This window comes from Eubalaena glacialis, chromosome 3 (assembly GCF_028564815.1).
Source record: "Eubalaena glacialis isolate mEubGla1 chromosome 3, mEubGla1.1.hap2.+ XY, whole genome shotgun sequence".
Lineage (NCBI taxonomy): Eukaryota > Metazoa > Chordata > Mammalia > Artiodactyla > Balaenidae > Eubalaena > Eubalaena glacialis.
Genome location: NC_083718.1, coordinates 23,993,561 through 24,008,674, shown reverse-complemented (window position 1 = coordinate 24,008,674; position 15,114 = coordinate 23,993,561). Strand labels below are relative to the sequence as shown.

Sequence of the window (15,114 nt, the reverse complement as noted above, 5' to 3'; positions counted from 1 at the left end):
GGCTGGGCTGCAACATGGCCACTATGGGAAGCATTTAAGGCTTCTACACACTGAACCACGAGATCGCACTTTTAGGGATCCAGGCTAAGGAAATAGTCAAAGAGTTAGGCAAAGACTTTCTCACAGTAGTATGAACAATAATTTTAAAAATTGATATAGGTTTTATGAAGATAAGGACTTTTGTCTGTTTTGTTCGTGGCTGGATCCCCAGAAACTGGCTCAATAAATATATATTGAATGAATTAATAAACCTAATGCTGATCTTTGAGAGCATGGCTAAATTAGTACAGTGCATCCATTTAATGGAACGCTAAGTAGTCACTAAAATCTTGTTTTGAATAACTTTTCAGTGACATTGGAAAATATTTATTGTATATCTAGTATAGAAATTTCAAAACCACATGTATATCATTTATTTCCAACGATGGAAAAGGTATGTATGCATACAAAATAACGTGTAAGGAAACACACCAAGAAATGTCTGCAGAAAATGATCCTTAGGAAGTATGGCTATGGGTGATTTTGACTTTTACTTTTATTGTATTTTCTAAATTTTTTCTCAATATACATGTATTACTTTCCTAATCAGAGAAAGTTATAGAAATGTAATTTTGCTTCATAGTAAATATTTGGTCCTCACGTTTTAAAAGTTAATTAATTTTTGGCTGTGTTGGGTCTTCCTTGCTGCAAAGGAAGCGGGGGGGGGGGCTACTCTTCATTGCGGTGCGCGGGCTTCTCATTGCTGTGGCTTCAGTAGTTGTGGCACGTGGGCTCAGTAGTCGTGGCCCGCGGGCTCTAGGCGCGCGGCTTCAATAGTTGTGGCGCACCGGCTTAGCTGCTCGGCGGCATGTGGGCATGTGGGATCTTCCCAGACCAGGGATCCAACCGGTGTCCCCTGCATTGTCAGGCGGATTCTTAACCACTGCAACACCAGGGAAGTCCCTGGTCCTCACTTCTAAGGGTCCAGAAACTCAAGAACCAGGGACTTGTCCTCCTGGACGTGATCAACTAGAGGAACATTGCAGAAAGCAGCCCGCTGCTGGGGGTGGGGTGTGGATTATACGGAAAGGCCTGTAGAAAGACTGAGAGAGGCGGTGGGGAACCAACGGTCTCTCCTGCTGTTCTGAGACGCCTTCCTCTTGAGACGCCATCTCCTTCCTCTGTCACCTGTTCCCCGTAGTACTTATATTTACTACTGATGAAAAAGTAAACATCACATTTGTGGAGGGTTTTAAAGCAAGTGGCGGTGGTCGGGGTTACTTTAGTCAGGCTCTAAGGAGCCCATCATTTCCTAAACAGAGGAACTAACCCTATTTGCAATCTAGTTAATAAGACCAATCGCGTGAACCACGGAAGTTCAAGTGAGTAACCGCGGCTCCTCCGCCGCCGCCCTGCGCGGGCCGGGAGGGAGCGGGCGGCAGCCGGGGGCCTCCCAGCTCCAACCCGGATAATCCCCGGGCGCACCGAGGCGCCTGGCTCGGAGCCCACAGGTCCCCAAGCTCCTGTCTGAAGCCCCGCCAAGAGCGTCACATTCGTCCCCTCAAATCAGCAACCTGGAGAGCTCCTCTTGCCCTCGAGGTGCGGTTCATGGCCAGCACCAGGAATAACATTAGCCAGACCTCTACCCGGCCTCAGCCCTGAGCCCCAGGCAGCTTCCAAAAGCTGGGCTCCCGGGCCCGCAGGGCTGGGACCCACACGAGGCGGAAATCCCGGCTTCGCGCGCCGCGTCCGAGATTCCACCCGCCAATCCCGTGTGCAGGAGGCGGGCACACGGCCTCGTCCCGGCCGCGGATTGGTCGCCCTGGAGGGGCGGGGACACTTGGGCCCCTGCGGCGCAGTCGGTGAGTGTGAGTGAGGAGGGCTGGCGGGATCCGGCCCGGAAGCTGCGGGCAGCTGCCGGGATTCGCCTCCGGGGCTCTGCGCCCGCTGGGCCCTCCGTTCTCCACTCTTCTTTTAGGGCACCTGTGAGCCGACTTCTGCGGCGGCCCGGCAGACGCAGAGCCTGGAACCATGAGCGTGGGCTTCATCGGCGCTGGCCAGCTGGCCTGTGCCCTGGTGCGGGGCTTCACGGCCGCAGGTAAGTGCCTGGAGGCGGGAGGCGGATGTGCGGACGGTCCCTAGCCTACCCTGTGAACCGCCCTCCACCCCACGAACGTGAATGAATGAAGAAAGGGGAATTTGTGTCTGCTGGGGGAGAGGAAACTCCTCTTAAGCAGCAAGAGAGTCATGCTCGCACAAGGGATTGAGCGGGGAGAAGGACACTAGCAGCCCTCTCCACAACGGTCAGAACGTCGTGGGTTTTGACTCTGCTTTCCCAGGGAAGGCATGGGAACCGGGTGGGCCATGATCCCCAGTTGAAAAGCCCTGTCTTCTGCAGGCATCCTGTCGGCTCACAAGATAATAGCCAGCTCCCCGGACATGGACCTGCCCACAGTGTCCGCGCTCAGGGTAGGTGGGGCAGGGGGTAACTGGGGAAGAGGGTGAAGGCCCAGGAGAAGGATGGCCTGATGAGCTGAGCCCCTGTGCTGGTCCATGGTCGGCGCTGACCTACCCACCAGGAGCATCATAATCTCCCACCTTCCATGGCGCAGCTCAGGGTGGTGGGAGCACCCAGGCAGACAGACTTGGGTTCCACTCCAGATACTGGGGTGGTGAGAAGGTTAGTTGAGGTTTTATGTATGGAAAGCACCTGGCACATAGTAGGTATCCAATAAAATACTCACTTTTCTTTATCCACTGGCTAAGTGGCCTTACGGTACTCGGCTACTCTGAGACTCAGTTTCCTCATTTATAAAATGGAGACCACAATAGCCACTTAGCTGAATTATTCTGAGGCATAAAAGAGCGTGTTGGCCTTTTGGCTCTCGGAGCAGCAATATGGCGGTCGGAAAGAATAAGCGCCTTACGAAAGGCGGTAAAAAGGGAGCCAAGAAGAAAGTGGTTGACCCATTTTCTAAGAAAGATTGGTATGATGTGAAAGCACCAGCTATGTTCAATATAAGAAATATTGGGAAAACACTAGTCACAAGAACTCAAGGAACCAAAATCGCATCTGATGGCCTCAAGGGTCGTGTGTTTGAAGTGAGCCTTGCTGATCTGCAGAACGATGAAGTTGCATTTAGAAAATTCAAGCTTATTACTGAGGATGTTCAGGGCAAAAACTGCCTGACTAATTTCCATGGCATGGATCTTACCCGTGACAAAATGTGCTCCATGGTCAAAAAATGGCAGACCATGATTGAAGCTCACGTTGATGTCAAGACTACCGATGGATATTTGCTTCGTCTCTTCTGTGTGGGTTTTACTAAAAAACGCAACAATCAGATTCGGAAGACCTCTTATGCCCAGCACCAGCAGGTCCGCCAGATCCGCAAGAAGATGATGGAAATCATGACCCGAGAGGTGCAGACAAATGACTTGAAAGAGGTGGTCAATAAATTGATTCCAGACAGCATTGGAAAAGACATAGAAAAGGCCTGCCAATCTATTTATCCACTCCATGATGTCTTTGTTAGAAAAGTAAAAATGCTGAAGAAGCCCAAGTTTGAATTGGGAAAACTCATGGAGCTACATGGTGAAGGCAGTAGTTCTGGAAAAGCTACTGGGGACGAGACAGGTGCTAAAGTTGAACGAGCTGATGGATATGAGCCACCAGTCCAGGAATCTGTTTAAAAATCAGACTTTCAATGGCGACTAATAAAAGACCTCATTTGTGATATTTAAAAAAAAAAAAAAAAAAAAAAAAAGAGCGTGTTGGGAAGGAACCTGGCAGGTTAGTTGTTCCTCTGTCTAAAAGAATATCCCAAGTCTTCACCCCAAACCTGAGCAGTGTGGGAGAGGATGTCTAATGAGGCAGGCGACAGGCGGTGTCTGTGCCGGGGACGGCTGATGTTACCAGCACTGGAGGGCCCTGCTTCTCAGTGTGGAGTCTTAGAGAGATGGGTGTCCTCCAGCCCACCCCTGGACCACACAGAGGCCGCACGCTGATGAACAAGTGTCTGGAGTTGGGATACGGCCTCGCTTCCGACCATTGGGCACTACTAGCATTTCACCTTTCCCTTTGCCACTTTCCAGCCATGGAGACTTCTAACCTGGCAGAGGGGTGCCTTGGGTGCCAGAGAAGTGGTGGGGATGGGGGACAGCTATTTCCTGGTTGCCATGGGGAAGCTTGTCCGCGTCCAGCACCTATGCTCACTTGCCCGGTAGCAACATTGGAAAACTTTGTTGCAGTGGCGGTAGGGGCAGACCCTGAGGGGCAGGGAATTCCAGGCTTGTCGGGGGGTTCAGCTGCTCCTTGGGAGGCCCTGGGCCTAGTGAGGCTGCTGCACACTGTGAGCCCAGTGGTCTCCTCCCGCAGAAGATGGGTGTGAACCTGACCCGGAGTAATAACGAGACAGTGAGGCACAGTGACGTCCTGTTCCTAGCCGTGAAGCCACACATCATCCCCTTCATCCTGGACGAGATCGGGGCCGACGTTCAGGCCAGGCACATTGTGGTGTCCTGCGCGGCAGGTGTCACCATCAGCTCTGTCGAGAAGGTGCCCATCTCGGCCCTGGCAGTCCTGTGTGAGGGGAGGAGGGGTGGGTGCTAGTGGGACTGGCAACTCACTCGGCCCTCTGCCTTAACCCCAGAAGCTGATGGCATTCCAGCCGGCCCCCAAGGTGATCCGCTGCATGACCAACACGCCCGTGTTGGTGCGAGAGGGCGCGACAGTGTACGCCACGGGCACCCACGCCCTGGTGGAGGATGGGCAGCTCCTGGAGCAGCTCATGAGCAGCGTGGGCTTCTGCACCGAGGTGGAGGAGGACCTGATTGACGCCGTCACGGGGCTCAGCGGCAGCGGGCCTGCCTATGTGAGGCCCTCATATACTTACGCAGCCTTCCGGGGACCCAGGGGCGCAAGATGGGCTGGCAGGCAGGCCTGGGCTGGGGGTGTCACCCACCTCTTGGGCAAGGCAGGCTGGTGGAGGAGGTCAACCCTTGGAGCTAGTTCCAGTCATCAGGAGAAGTAGACCCTAGGGCGTGCCCCTGAGTGCCTGCTGCCCCAGGGCTCAGTGAGTGTCTCCACAGGCGTTCATGGCCCTGGACGCGTTGGCTGACGGTGGGGTGAAGATGGGCCTGCCGAGGCGCCTGGCTGTCCGACTGGGGGCCCAGGCCTTGCTGGTCAGTATCTTCCGCCTGCGTGTTCTGGACCACAGTGTGGGGATGGGGTTCTTAGGGGTCACTGGGCCGGGGCAGGGCTTGGTGGGGAAGCTGGGATAAGGATTGGGGAGGAGCGGTGGGTGTGGATAAGCTCATCTCAAGGGGCACCAGCAGTTTTCTGCTCTAATGCTTCCTTCCTGCCCTAGGGGGCTGCCAAGATGCTGCTGGACTCAGAGCAGCATCCGGGCCAGCTCAAGGACAATGTCTGCTCCCCTGGGGGGGCCACCATCCACGCCCTGCACGTCCTAGAGAGTGGGGGCTTCCGCTCCCTGCTCATCAACGCAGTTGAGGCCTCCTGCATCCAAACACGGTGGGTGTCTCTCCTTCTCTGCCCAGGCCCTCTACTCCCAGCCAGCCCCAGTATGGGCTGCACGCCGTCTTGCAGAATCTGCCATCTTTGGTCCTATTACCAGTGCTGGAGTCTGTGCTCTGTTAATAACCATGATTTAGTAGACTTTGTTAGCTAAGGGTTTGTAGGCCTTCATTTAATTCTCACACAGTTCTGATAGCTGGGGTTAGCTTGATTTACAGATGAGGAAGTCGAGGTTTAGAGATACAGCTTTTCCCAAGGTCAAACAGCTAGTAAGTGATGGAGGCAGGATTCGACCTCAAGTCTTTGACCTCCAGTCCTGTGATTTTTCCACACTCTCTCTCCCCATCTGATCACAGATAACACTTAAAGCTCTACATCTATGTAGTAACCCCTACTTAGTTAAATAGCACTTCTAGGAAGCTTAGGGGAGTTTTTGGTTTGGGGTTCTAAGTTTGGCTGGTACCAAGTCAGCAAGGGTTGGGGGTTAAGTGGATGGGGAAGCCTCGTGCAGCTCTGGCTCCTCCTTCAACCTGTTGGGGCTTTGTCTGCAGAGAGCTGCAGTCCATGGCCGACCAAGAAAAGATCTCCCCAGCTGCCCTCAAGAAGACCCTCCTGGACAGAGTGAAGCTGGACTCCCGCACAGTGACCTCACTGACTCCCTCCAGCTCAGGGAAGCTCCTCACAAGAAGCCCAGTCCCAGGAGACAAGAAGGACTAAGGCAGCCTCGGTCTGCCCTTCTCTCTGTGACCGGAGCCCTCGGATGAGGGGCGCTGTGCAGTGCAGGGGTAGGCTCAGTCAGTCTTCGGGTCCTTGTGATAAAACCTCCTTAAGTCTGTTCAGACCAAGCAGCACTAGTTTCCCCTCCTGTCTCGGGTTAGAAGGTGCTCTGAAGGGGTGGTTGACGCTGGAAACCAGATGCAGCCCTGCACACCTCACACGGTTACAGGAGAGAGAGGCTGGGACTCCAGTCAGAGCCCCAGCTCCATAGGGAGGTCTGGAGACCTTCAGCTGATGACCCCTTCAACTGGGGTCCTCCAGCTGGAGCCCAAGGCAGGGTCAGTTTGTTGCCAAGTCAAGGAGATGAGAGGTACAAAACATGACAAGAGCTTTTCTGTTTGAATTGGTAAATGGAAAAGAAGTGAGTGACTTAGAATTATCACAGTTAATCAGAAATGCACGTATTAGACTGAGTTATATTTAACTCTTGCTTCAGAGGTATACCATTGAAAGTGTGTTATTCAGTGCTGCTAAGTTTAGCTGCTTTAATAAAGCTTTATTTTTTATTACCCTGCTTTTCTTATGCTTTATCTTAAGTCATCATTCTAGAGAACTCGAGGCCCTCTCCAGGTGCTCCAGCTTCGGGAGCAAGAAGCCTAAAGGCAAGAAGTAGGGATGAGAGGAAATAAGGGGCCAGGCCCTGAGAGCTGTAAAGACACCCTGCTCCAGCCCGGCCCCTAGGGTCAGGGTCAGGGTCAGGGTCAGGAGACTGTGTTCTAGGATGGGCCAAAGCTCAGGGCAAAGAAGAGCCAAGTGGCCTTGGTGGGGGGCTGGCCGCAGCCCAGACACAAAGGAGGAAGCTGCCTACTTGTAGTGGGCCAGGCACTACATCGGATCCAGACAGGTGCCCTCCGAGGGAGGAACTATTCTTTTTCTCACTTTATAGAAGATGCTGAGGCCTGAAGGGGATAAGCAGCTTACTCCAGTTGAGTTGTTCATCAGTCGTGGGGCCGTCTACACAGCTGGACTGAGCCTGCAGTCTCCCCGTGCAGTCCGTGTGCCTGGCGCTTGTCCCCACCAGCTCCTGCCTGTGGCATTGGCTTTAGCGTCAGCTCTGAGTTCACATCTTAGTTCCCACCACTTTCAACTAGGCGACCTTGGAGAAGGTACTGAATATCTTGGACCTCAAGGTTTCATCCCTAGAAATATGGAGGTCATGCTTCATCAAAAGGTTCTGGTGGGTATGAAATGAGATCGTGTGGAATTGCTCAGCAGAACATCTAGAACATGTGGACCCTTGTGCCAGTGGAGCTCATCCTTCACCCTCCCCTGAGGAGGGAGGGCAGCTGGGCCCCAACTCCAACTTATTCCTAGGGGGCCAAAGTGACAACGAGTACGACAATACTAAAAGCTGTCATCTTTAAGCCCTCATTATATGGCAGCCCCTTTGCAAACTCTCTACGTAAAGTCTCATGGCCTTAGGAGCTGGGTATAATTAAGAGTAAGAGGTTAAGTAAGTGGCCCAAAAAGATGATAGACATTTCACCAAAGAAGATTTACAAATGGCAAATGAGATGCTCGACATCATTAGTTATGAGGGAAATGCAAACCAAAACCCAGTGAGATACCACTTCACACCCACTAGTGTGACTTCTAGTTAAAAAGGATAATAACAAATGTTGGCAAGGATGTGGAGAAGTTAGAACCCTTGTGTATTGCTGGTAGGGATGTGCAGCAACTCTGGAAAACAGTCTGGTAGTTCCTCAAAAGGTTAAACAGAGTTGCCATATGACCAGGCAATTCTACTTGTAGATGCCTACCCGAGGGAAATAAGAACAGATGTCCACACAAAAACTTGCTCGTGATTGTTTGTGGCAGCATTACTCAAAATAGCCAAGAAGTGAAAACAACCCAAATGTTGAAAAACTGGTGAAGGGATAAAATGTGTTATACCCACACGATGGATATTATTCAGTAATAAAAAGGAAGCACTGACACATGGTATAACATATGAACCTCAAAAACATCATGTTAGGTGAAGGAAGTTGCTTGCAGAAGGCCACTGATTATATGATTTCATTTACATGAAATGTCCAGAAAATGCAACTATAGAGATAGACTGGTTGCCTAGGGCTGGGGTGGGAATGGGACGAGGACAGGGTTTCTTTTGGAGTGATGAAGTGATTTAAAATCAGATTATGGCAATGGTTGCACAACTCTGTACATAGTTATTGAATTGTAAACTTAAAAGTGCATGAATTTTATGGTATGTAAGTTACACTTCATAAAACTTTAAAAAAAGGAAATAGGCAGTTCCCTTGTGGCATAGTGGTTAGGATTCTGGGCTTTCACTGCTGTGGCCCGAGTTCAATACCTGGTTTAATTAGCTAGGAAGTGGTACCAGGACTCAAATCCAAGTCTGATACCAAATTCTGTCCTTTCTGCACCAAGCCTGCTGGCAAGCTGTCTTAGGTGACAGGAGACTGCCCTTCATCTCCTCTCCTCCGCCCCGCTGCAAGGCCACCTCCTTCCCAGGTCTAAATCCACCAACATACATTTACTGAGGACCTACTAACTGCCAGACCCTGGCTCATGCTTTGGTGTGTAGGGTCCACCTGGCTCAGGTGAGTCCTCACCTGCTCAGGACCCCCTACCCTTTGCTTCTGAGCTTCGACCAGGTGTGGTCAAGACTAGATTTCACCCAAGGTGGCTGCGGCCCCAGTCCTCCAGGGCGTAGGCGAAGAGGGCCACCCCTTGGAAATCAGTTCCGGTCGCCTTTCTGCGGGGCCTCAGGCCTGCCCCTCTCAGCTGCCCGCCTCCTCACAGGGCTGACGGGCGCGGGGGCTGGAGCTGCAGAGGACACCCTGGACAGAGGGTCTAGAGGCTGGGGCCCGAGCCACCAGAAAAGCCTGTGAATGCCTCCTGACGCCTTTTAGGAGTAAAAGCTGGTGTGAGAGGCTAGGGCAGCCTTCCTAAGAAGCACGTGCGCAGCACTCCCTCTGCGCCAAGCGCCCTGTGAGGCCTGGGCGTGCCGCAGTCAGGAAGACTTGGTCCTTGTTCTGAGTTGCACAAGGGCCGAGGAAAGACGTGGACACAGGGAGGAGAAGCGGAAAACACGGGAAGGCAGAGGGAAAGGCAGCACGGAGATGGGTAAGAGTGAGGAAGGGCGCCAACTAACCCCCTGCCTGCCCTCCCCCATTCACTGCTCCCACCTGGACTCTGGGGGCAGCCGGGCCTAGAGCAGGCACAGCCCTCGTTTCATAACTGGCTTCTCTCAGGACCCCCCAAACACTCCCTCATCTATTGCCTCAGGTTTGCTCTCCTGTGAAATGGGGGCACAGACCTCCGGCCCAAATGTTAGCAATAGTTACTTTGGGGATGTGGGATTGAGGTTGACTTCTCACTTGATTTCTTTCTCTGTTTATTTTGCTTTAGATTGTTGCTTGCAATAAGCAGGCATGATCTCCATAGTTAAAAGATTTTAAAACGTTTCCACTGATCCCCACCGGCAGGCCGCGTGGGGCGCAAACACACCCTTCTTCATCCTTGTCCCGACGTGACCATTACTAAGCAACGCTCTGGGGAGGGACACCAGAGAGCCTCACTGTGCTTCCCTCACCGTTCGCGATGGTGTAGACAGGCCTTTCTGCATATCTAATCAAATACTTAAAGCCTTGACCTGTGCTCTGCTTTTACCAATAAACAAGAACGTAGGCAGAATGGATATCGTGTCTACGTGAAATCAGTAGCATTTTGAAAATGAAATGCACCTCTTTTTCAAGGTCCAAGCCAGTGTGGATAGCTTGCTACCTTTATGTAAGAAAAGGAGGAAATAGGAAATTGGATGAAGAAACTCTAGAAGGATACACAAGACACCAAGAAGGGGTACTTGTGGGGGGACAGAGGGAAGGAGGCTGACGGGAACAGGGACAGGAGTAACATCTCGTTATAAACCTTTTTATAGTGTACTGATTTAGGAATCATACGAGGGTGTTACCTAGTCACCAAATACATTCTGTAGACCTTCAGGGGGCTGCCAGGCTGCCCTGGCTGTGCAGTGCTCTAGCAGGACGCATTGCCCCAAGGCGGTCAGTCAGGGCTGGAGCGACCCGAGTGCCCTACTCTGGTCTTGCGCTGCATCCAGGAACACTCTGGGCATGAGTGTGTCCTCCTTGGCAAAGGTGGACAGATGGGTGCTCTGGGCCCAGCCTCTTCCTTCCACCTGAGCCCACCTTCTGTGTCGCTGTGGGCAGGAGCCCAGCTCTGGGCTCCTGTGGAACCTGGGACTCCTCCCCAGTGACACTGACCACGTCGTGTGGTAATCATCTGTTTTCCTGTCTGTTTCCACCACCAACTTGGGTGCTTCCAGGTGTGGGGAACAGGCTGGGATGTAGGCCTGGTCCTAATGCTTGACACCCAGTAAACACAGCTGAATGAATGCATACAGTCATGAATGAATGAATGACAACTCTTCTGCTTAAATGTCAGTTTGGGCTGTTACTTGCTGTGCCTCGAGAAGCTTCTGGTTTACTGGGGTGAAAGCCCTGTGCAGCTCCCAGCCTGACTCTCAACTGCTGAGTTCCGACTCTTCTCTTTTATTCAATCAGCAAGAGTTTGCTGAGCACTTCTGAGATGCTGTGCTCGTGCTAGATTGGCTGGGATGTGGGGAACTCTTCGTGAGTTTCTATCCTGGCCGCTCTGTCTCGGGGGCACCTCTGTTAGTGCACCCTGGCCCTCCCTCAGGGCTGCCTGGGAGCTTTTTCAGCACGTGGACACCTCAGAGCCATCTGTAACTTCATACAGCTCCGGGGTTCCTTAGGTAAGAGGGAAGCACCTCAGGAATGTTTAGGTAAAATGGGATTGGGATGGAAATCAATTTCATAACAGTTTTCAGTTTTAGGAGGGGTTACGTGGATAAGTGTTCTCTCTTCCTTGAAGATAAAAACAACCAGGAATGCACTCGGTGGGCTGGAGCAGCAATATATTTGGTTAGACATCAGAGACTTTTCCTGTCAATCAAGATACGTTGATAGTGGTGACCTGGAGAAGCTGAGAAACCCCAGCACCTCTCAGTTACTGGTCACCCTGAATTGTAAGACCTGAATATTGAACTGGAATTTCATGTGTAGTATGTTTTCAATTACATCACAATAAAGATTGTTTTCCTTCTGCCAGCTTGGTTAATGCATTTCTGGTGCATTCAGAAAGAGCAAAGGTCTGGGTTCTAATCTTCACTGGCCAGGTGACCTCGTGCAAGTCATTCATCTGCTTTGGTTTCAATTTATTATTATTACATTAAAATGGAAAAATAATAATAATTGCATGTGCTTCTCCCAGGGTGGTCTTTGCTTTGGGTAAAGCCTTAGTGAAGGCTGAGTCACCGCGCAGCCTGGTGGCACCTCGGCAGATGACAGTGTTGCCCGGACACAGTGGTGTGTCTCCCTCCCCTCCCCCACCCCCACCCCTTTCTGCAATCCCACACTGCAAGGTTTCCTCTTTCCTGAGATGGGAAGCCTGGCTGACATTCCTTGTCAAGCAGCTTCTCATTTATAACCTAAAACATAGAAACTTCCTTAATAAACTAACATGTATTTTCTTCCTAAGTGCCAGGCACAATATTATATATGCAACATACAAGATCTCATTGAATCTTTAATTGAGTAATTATGATGTAGTTATTATTTCCCCATTTTACTGATGGGAACACTGAGGTTTGGAGATGTTAGGAACAAAGCCAATGAAGGTAAAAGCCTGGGTGCTAGAAACCAAGACTCTTTTTCTGAAGCACTGAACGTCCTGCCTCAGGCGGGCACGGCTGCTCTCCTCACTGCTCTAACTGAGGGGCCCTCCTGCCAGAACACAAGGAATGACTGGAAAACTAGGCTGAGGGGGGATGCAAACGGGGGATAATGTGCAGGGGTCCCTGGCGGGTGCCCAGGAAAAGGACCCAGAACACAGGCGGGGTCAGGACTGGCCTCATTACAGCCTTCAGCGGGGGTAGGGACCTTTTTTTGAGGGTACCAAGCCACGGGAAAGCCACTCAGAGAAGTAGATATTTTAATTTTTTCGTTTTAGTATGGAAGCAAATATAACCATCATTTTGAATGAAGAGAAAGGAATGAGAAATGAGTATTTACGCATCTCCTTTTCCAACGCCATTGTCCACATCTCCCCCAAAAGGCTCCCCTTGCCCTACACACATGGGCCTGTCTCTGCTGAACCCCATGCCCCCCACTGTCTTGCTCACTCCATCCCTCTACTGCCTCCCCTCTCCTCAGCCCTCTGCCCCAGCCCTTCACTGGTCCTTGGCATCCTGGACCTCACTCTGTTGGTAATTTTCTTATGAACGCAGTAATTTGCTCGTTAGTGGTGCTATTGAGCTGGCAAGGTGCTGTCACCCATCACATCCCATAGGATTCTCACAAGATCTTAGGAAGCAGGTGGGGAGGGTACGAGTATCCCCATCTCACACAGGAAGAGCTAAAGCAACTGGAGGCCTTAGGTGCCAGCTTTCGGATTCCAAGTCCTCTTTCCGGTTTCCCCCACTCATTTCACAGATGGGTTCTCAGGGACAGTAGGTGGCTCCTAAAAATACCCTTTACACAGTAGGCCCTGAGGAAAGCTTGTCCTGGCTGCCCGGGCCAGTCAGGCCCCCACGGCTCAGCTGCAGAGGAAAGGCTCCCTCGCGCCACTAGAGGGCGCCAGGCGCCAGCCGCTGAGCACCCAGGCCGCCTGATTCCGGTTGCAAAACGCGGAACGCCTGTGCCCTGGGGAGAAACTCGGTCAGAAACACGGATCCAGCTTGGTGCCCCGCGTGCCAGCTGCAGCAGGTGACTTCATGTACTCACATAACAAAGCAGCTTAGTGTTGGTTACAGAGGGAAGCGCTTGAATCATCTTCCTCTGAGCAGCCTTTGCCCTCTTCCCCTCGGCAGCATCATCCCTGGTGGGAAAAGCGGGACACCTGACTGCCCACACCTGGGTCCCTCCCCTGGGCATCCCGGGCTGAGGGAGAGGAGCCTCCTCGAGGGCCCCTGTGTCCAGGCTTCTCATAGGTCATCTCAGTCAATACACACCAGCTTTGCTCAAGAAGAAGCCTTGAATAAATAAGTACTAGGGATATAATGTACAACACGGTAAAGGTAACACTGCTGTACGTTATAAATGAAAGTTAAGAGAGTCCTAAGAGTTATCGTCACAAGGAAAAATTTTTTTCCTATTTCTTTAATATATTTAATATTTCTATGAGATGGTCACTAAGCCTATTGTAGTAATTGTTTCATGATGTATGTAAGTCAAATCATTACACTGTACACCTTAAACTTGCACAGTGCTATATGTCAATTATATCTCAATAAAACTGGGGAGAAAAAAAAGCGGCCTTGAGAGTCAGATCATTTAGCGGTCCTGTGACCCTGGGCAAGTTACTTACCCTCCAGGCACTTATCTGCTGCATAAGGATGATAACAGTCCCCACCTTGAAGGGTTGAGATGAGGATTAAATGAGATAAAGGGCTGGGCTTGGTGTCTGGCAGGAGGTGAGTGCTAAGGACTGGAGGTGCTGTTGTTTTTACTATAATTGTTCAGGAACCTGAAGCTCAGAGAAGTTAAGCAGGAGGACAGGTCCAAGAGCCAGGGCCTGGCGGAGCCAGAGTCAGGCTCAGGTCTGGGTGTGCGCATGGCCCCTGCTCCCTGGGCACCACTGACTCCAGACCTGGTTCTCAAACCAGTTGGTCACCTGCCTTTTTAACTAAGGGAAATGTAGAGGAAACTAGCATTTTTAAATTTCCATTTCCAATTTTATTACTCTTGACTCTCCAAAATCTGGCCCCCAGACTTACCCTTACCCATATGCCCTCCACGGCTTTTGCGCATCCCCTTTCCTGCACTGGAAATGCCTTCTCCCTCTCTTTTCTCTTCTCTAAATGTGGCAGATCCTCATCTCCCACTAAAACCTCAGAATCAGAGATTCCAAACCTCAGCCAGTGTGGGAACCACTGCCCAGCACTTGACAAATGGTTGTTGAATTGAGCTGATTGTGGCCACAGCCAACGTTCCCGGGTATCCATGGAGATAGACCAGAAAAAAGATGACGACCAGAGAAGAATAGCTGCATGATCACCAGTCAACACGTATTCACTTAGAGCTTATTATGGGCACATGAAATGCAAATTATTCAGGTACCAGGACTCTCCATGGTTTGGTGTCAGTATCCTGAGCCATTCAGGGCAGAGAGGGAAGCTGGCTCTCCTGTAACCTTGTACTTCCTCAGCTGTGTGGGGATTAAATGGGAGGAGATGTAAGAAGCATCTGGCTCAGTCTGACTCGCCTGACTTTGTCAGTCATTTATTCACTCTGCACATCTGGAGCACCCCTGTGTGGCGGACACTGGAGCAACAAATGTAACCAGACCTGATCTCTTCCTCCCCTGATGGGGTTCCTGATCTAGTGGAGAAAACAGATATGAAAGAAATCGCTGCAAGCTCCACACTACAAGGTGATAACTGCTGTGATGGAGACAGTAAAGACTTGGGAGCCGAGAGGAGGTGTTTGGGAAGATCTGGTGAAGGAAGTGATGTTGGAGCTGGTTCTTGAAAGATAAGGGGAGTTTTTCAGATAGAAAGAGGTGGCTAAGAGCAAAGGTGCGCTAAGGAGTGACACCCAGGTGATGGGCACTGCCTGTGCCCAGGTCTAGAGGTGGACAGAGGCCAGTGTCTCTCACCTGGCAAGAGTGAAGGATGTGGGACTTCCCTGGTGGTACAGTGGTTAAGACTCGGCGCTCCCAATGCAGGGGGCCCGGGTTCCCTCCCTGGCCAGGGAACTAGATCCCACATCCATGCCACAACTAAGAGTTTGCATGCCACAACTAAGGAGCTGGCGAGC

At 51.3% G+C, this 15,114-nt stretch overlaps 2 protein-coding genes across 3 annotated transcripts; both read left to right on the top strand.

The window, feature by feature from the left end:
- The first annotated feature begins 1,841 nt into the window (after positions 1-1,841).
- PYCR2 (pyrroline-5-carboxylate reductase 2) lies at positions 1,842-6,757 on the top strand. Of its 2 annotated transcripts, XM_061185361.1 has the most exons (7): positions 1,842-2,077; positions 2,378-2,448; positions 4,358-4,537; positions 4,632-4,853; positions 5,071-5,163; positions 5,349-5,512; positions 6,067-6,757. In XM_061185361.1, the coding sequence occupies exons 1-7, from the start codon at positions 2,011-2,013 to the stop codon at positions 6,230-6,232; spliced, it is 963 nt and encodes a 320-aa protein (XP_061041344.1). In that variant the 5' UTR covers positions 1,842-2,010; the 3' UTR covers positions 6,233-6,757. The 2 variants fall into 2 exon arrangements, with proteins under 2 accessions (XP_061041344.1, XP_061041345.1); XM_061185362.1 differs by lacking the exon at positions 4,358-4,537.
- Positions 2,843-3,712, top strand: LOC133087753 (small ribosomal subunit protein eS1). The gene has a single exon (XM_061185358.1). The coding sequence runs from the start codon at positions 2,878-2,880 to the stop codon at positions 3,670-3,672; it is 795 nt and encodes a 264-aa protein (XP_061041341.1). The 5' UTR covers positions 2,843-2,877; the 3' UTR covers positions 3,673-3,712.
- Positions 6,758-15,114: the final 8,357 nt, after the last annotated feature.

Bases quoted from the DNA above. Each gene is read 5' to 3' on its own strand.
- PYCR2 (XM_061185361.1), top strand. From the start codon at position 2,011: ATGAGCGTGGGCTTCATCGGCGCTGGCCAGCTGGCCTGTGCCCTGGTG. The intron at 4,538-4,631 runs GTGCCCATCTCG...CCTTAACCCCAG, and splicing joins CCATCAGCTCTGTCGAGAAG to AAGCTGATGGCATTCCAGCC. The intron at 5,164-5,348 runs GTCAGTATCTTC...TTCCTGCCCTAG, and splicing joins TGGGGGCCCAGGCCTTGCTG to GGGGCTGCCAAGATGCTGCT.
- LOC133087753 (XM_061185358.1), top strand. From the start codon at position 2,878: ATGGCGGTCGGAAAGAATAAGCGCCTTACGAAAGGCGGTAAAAAGGGA.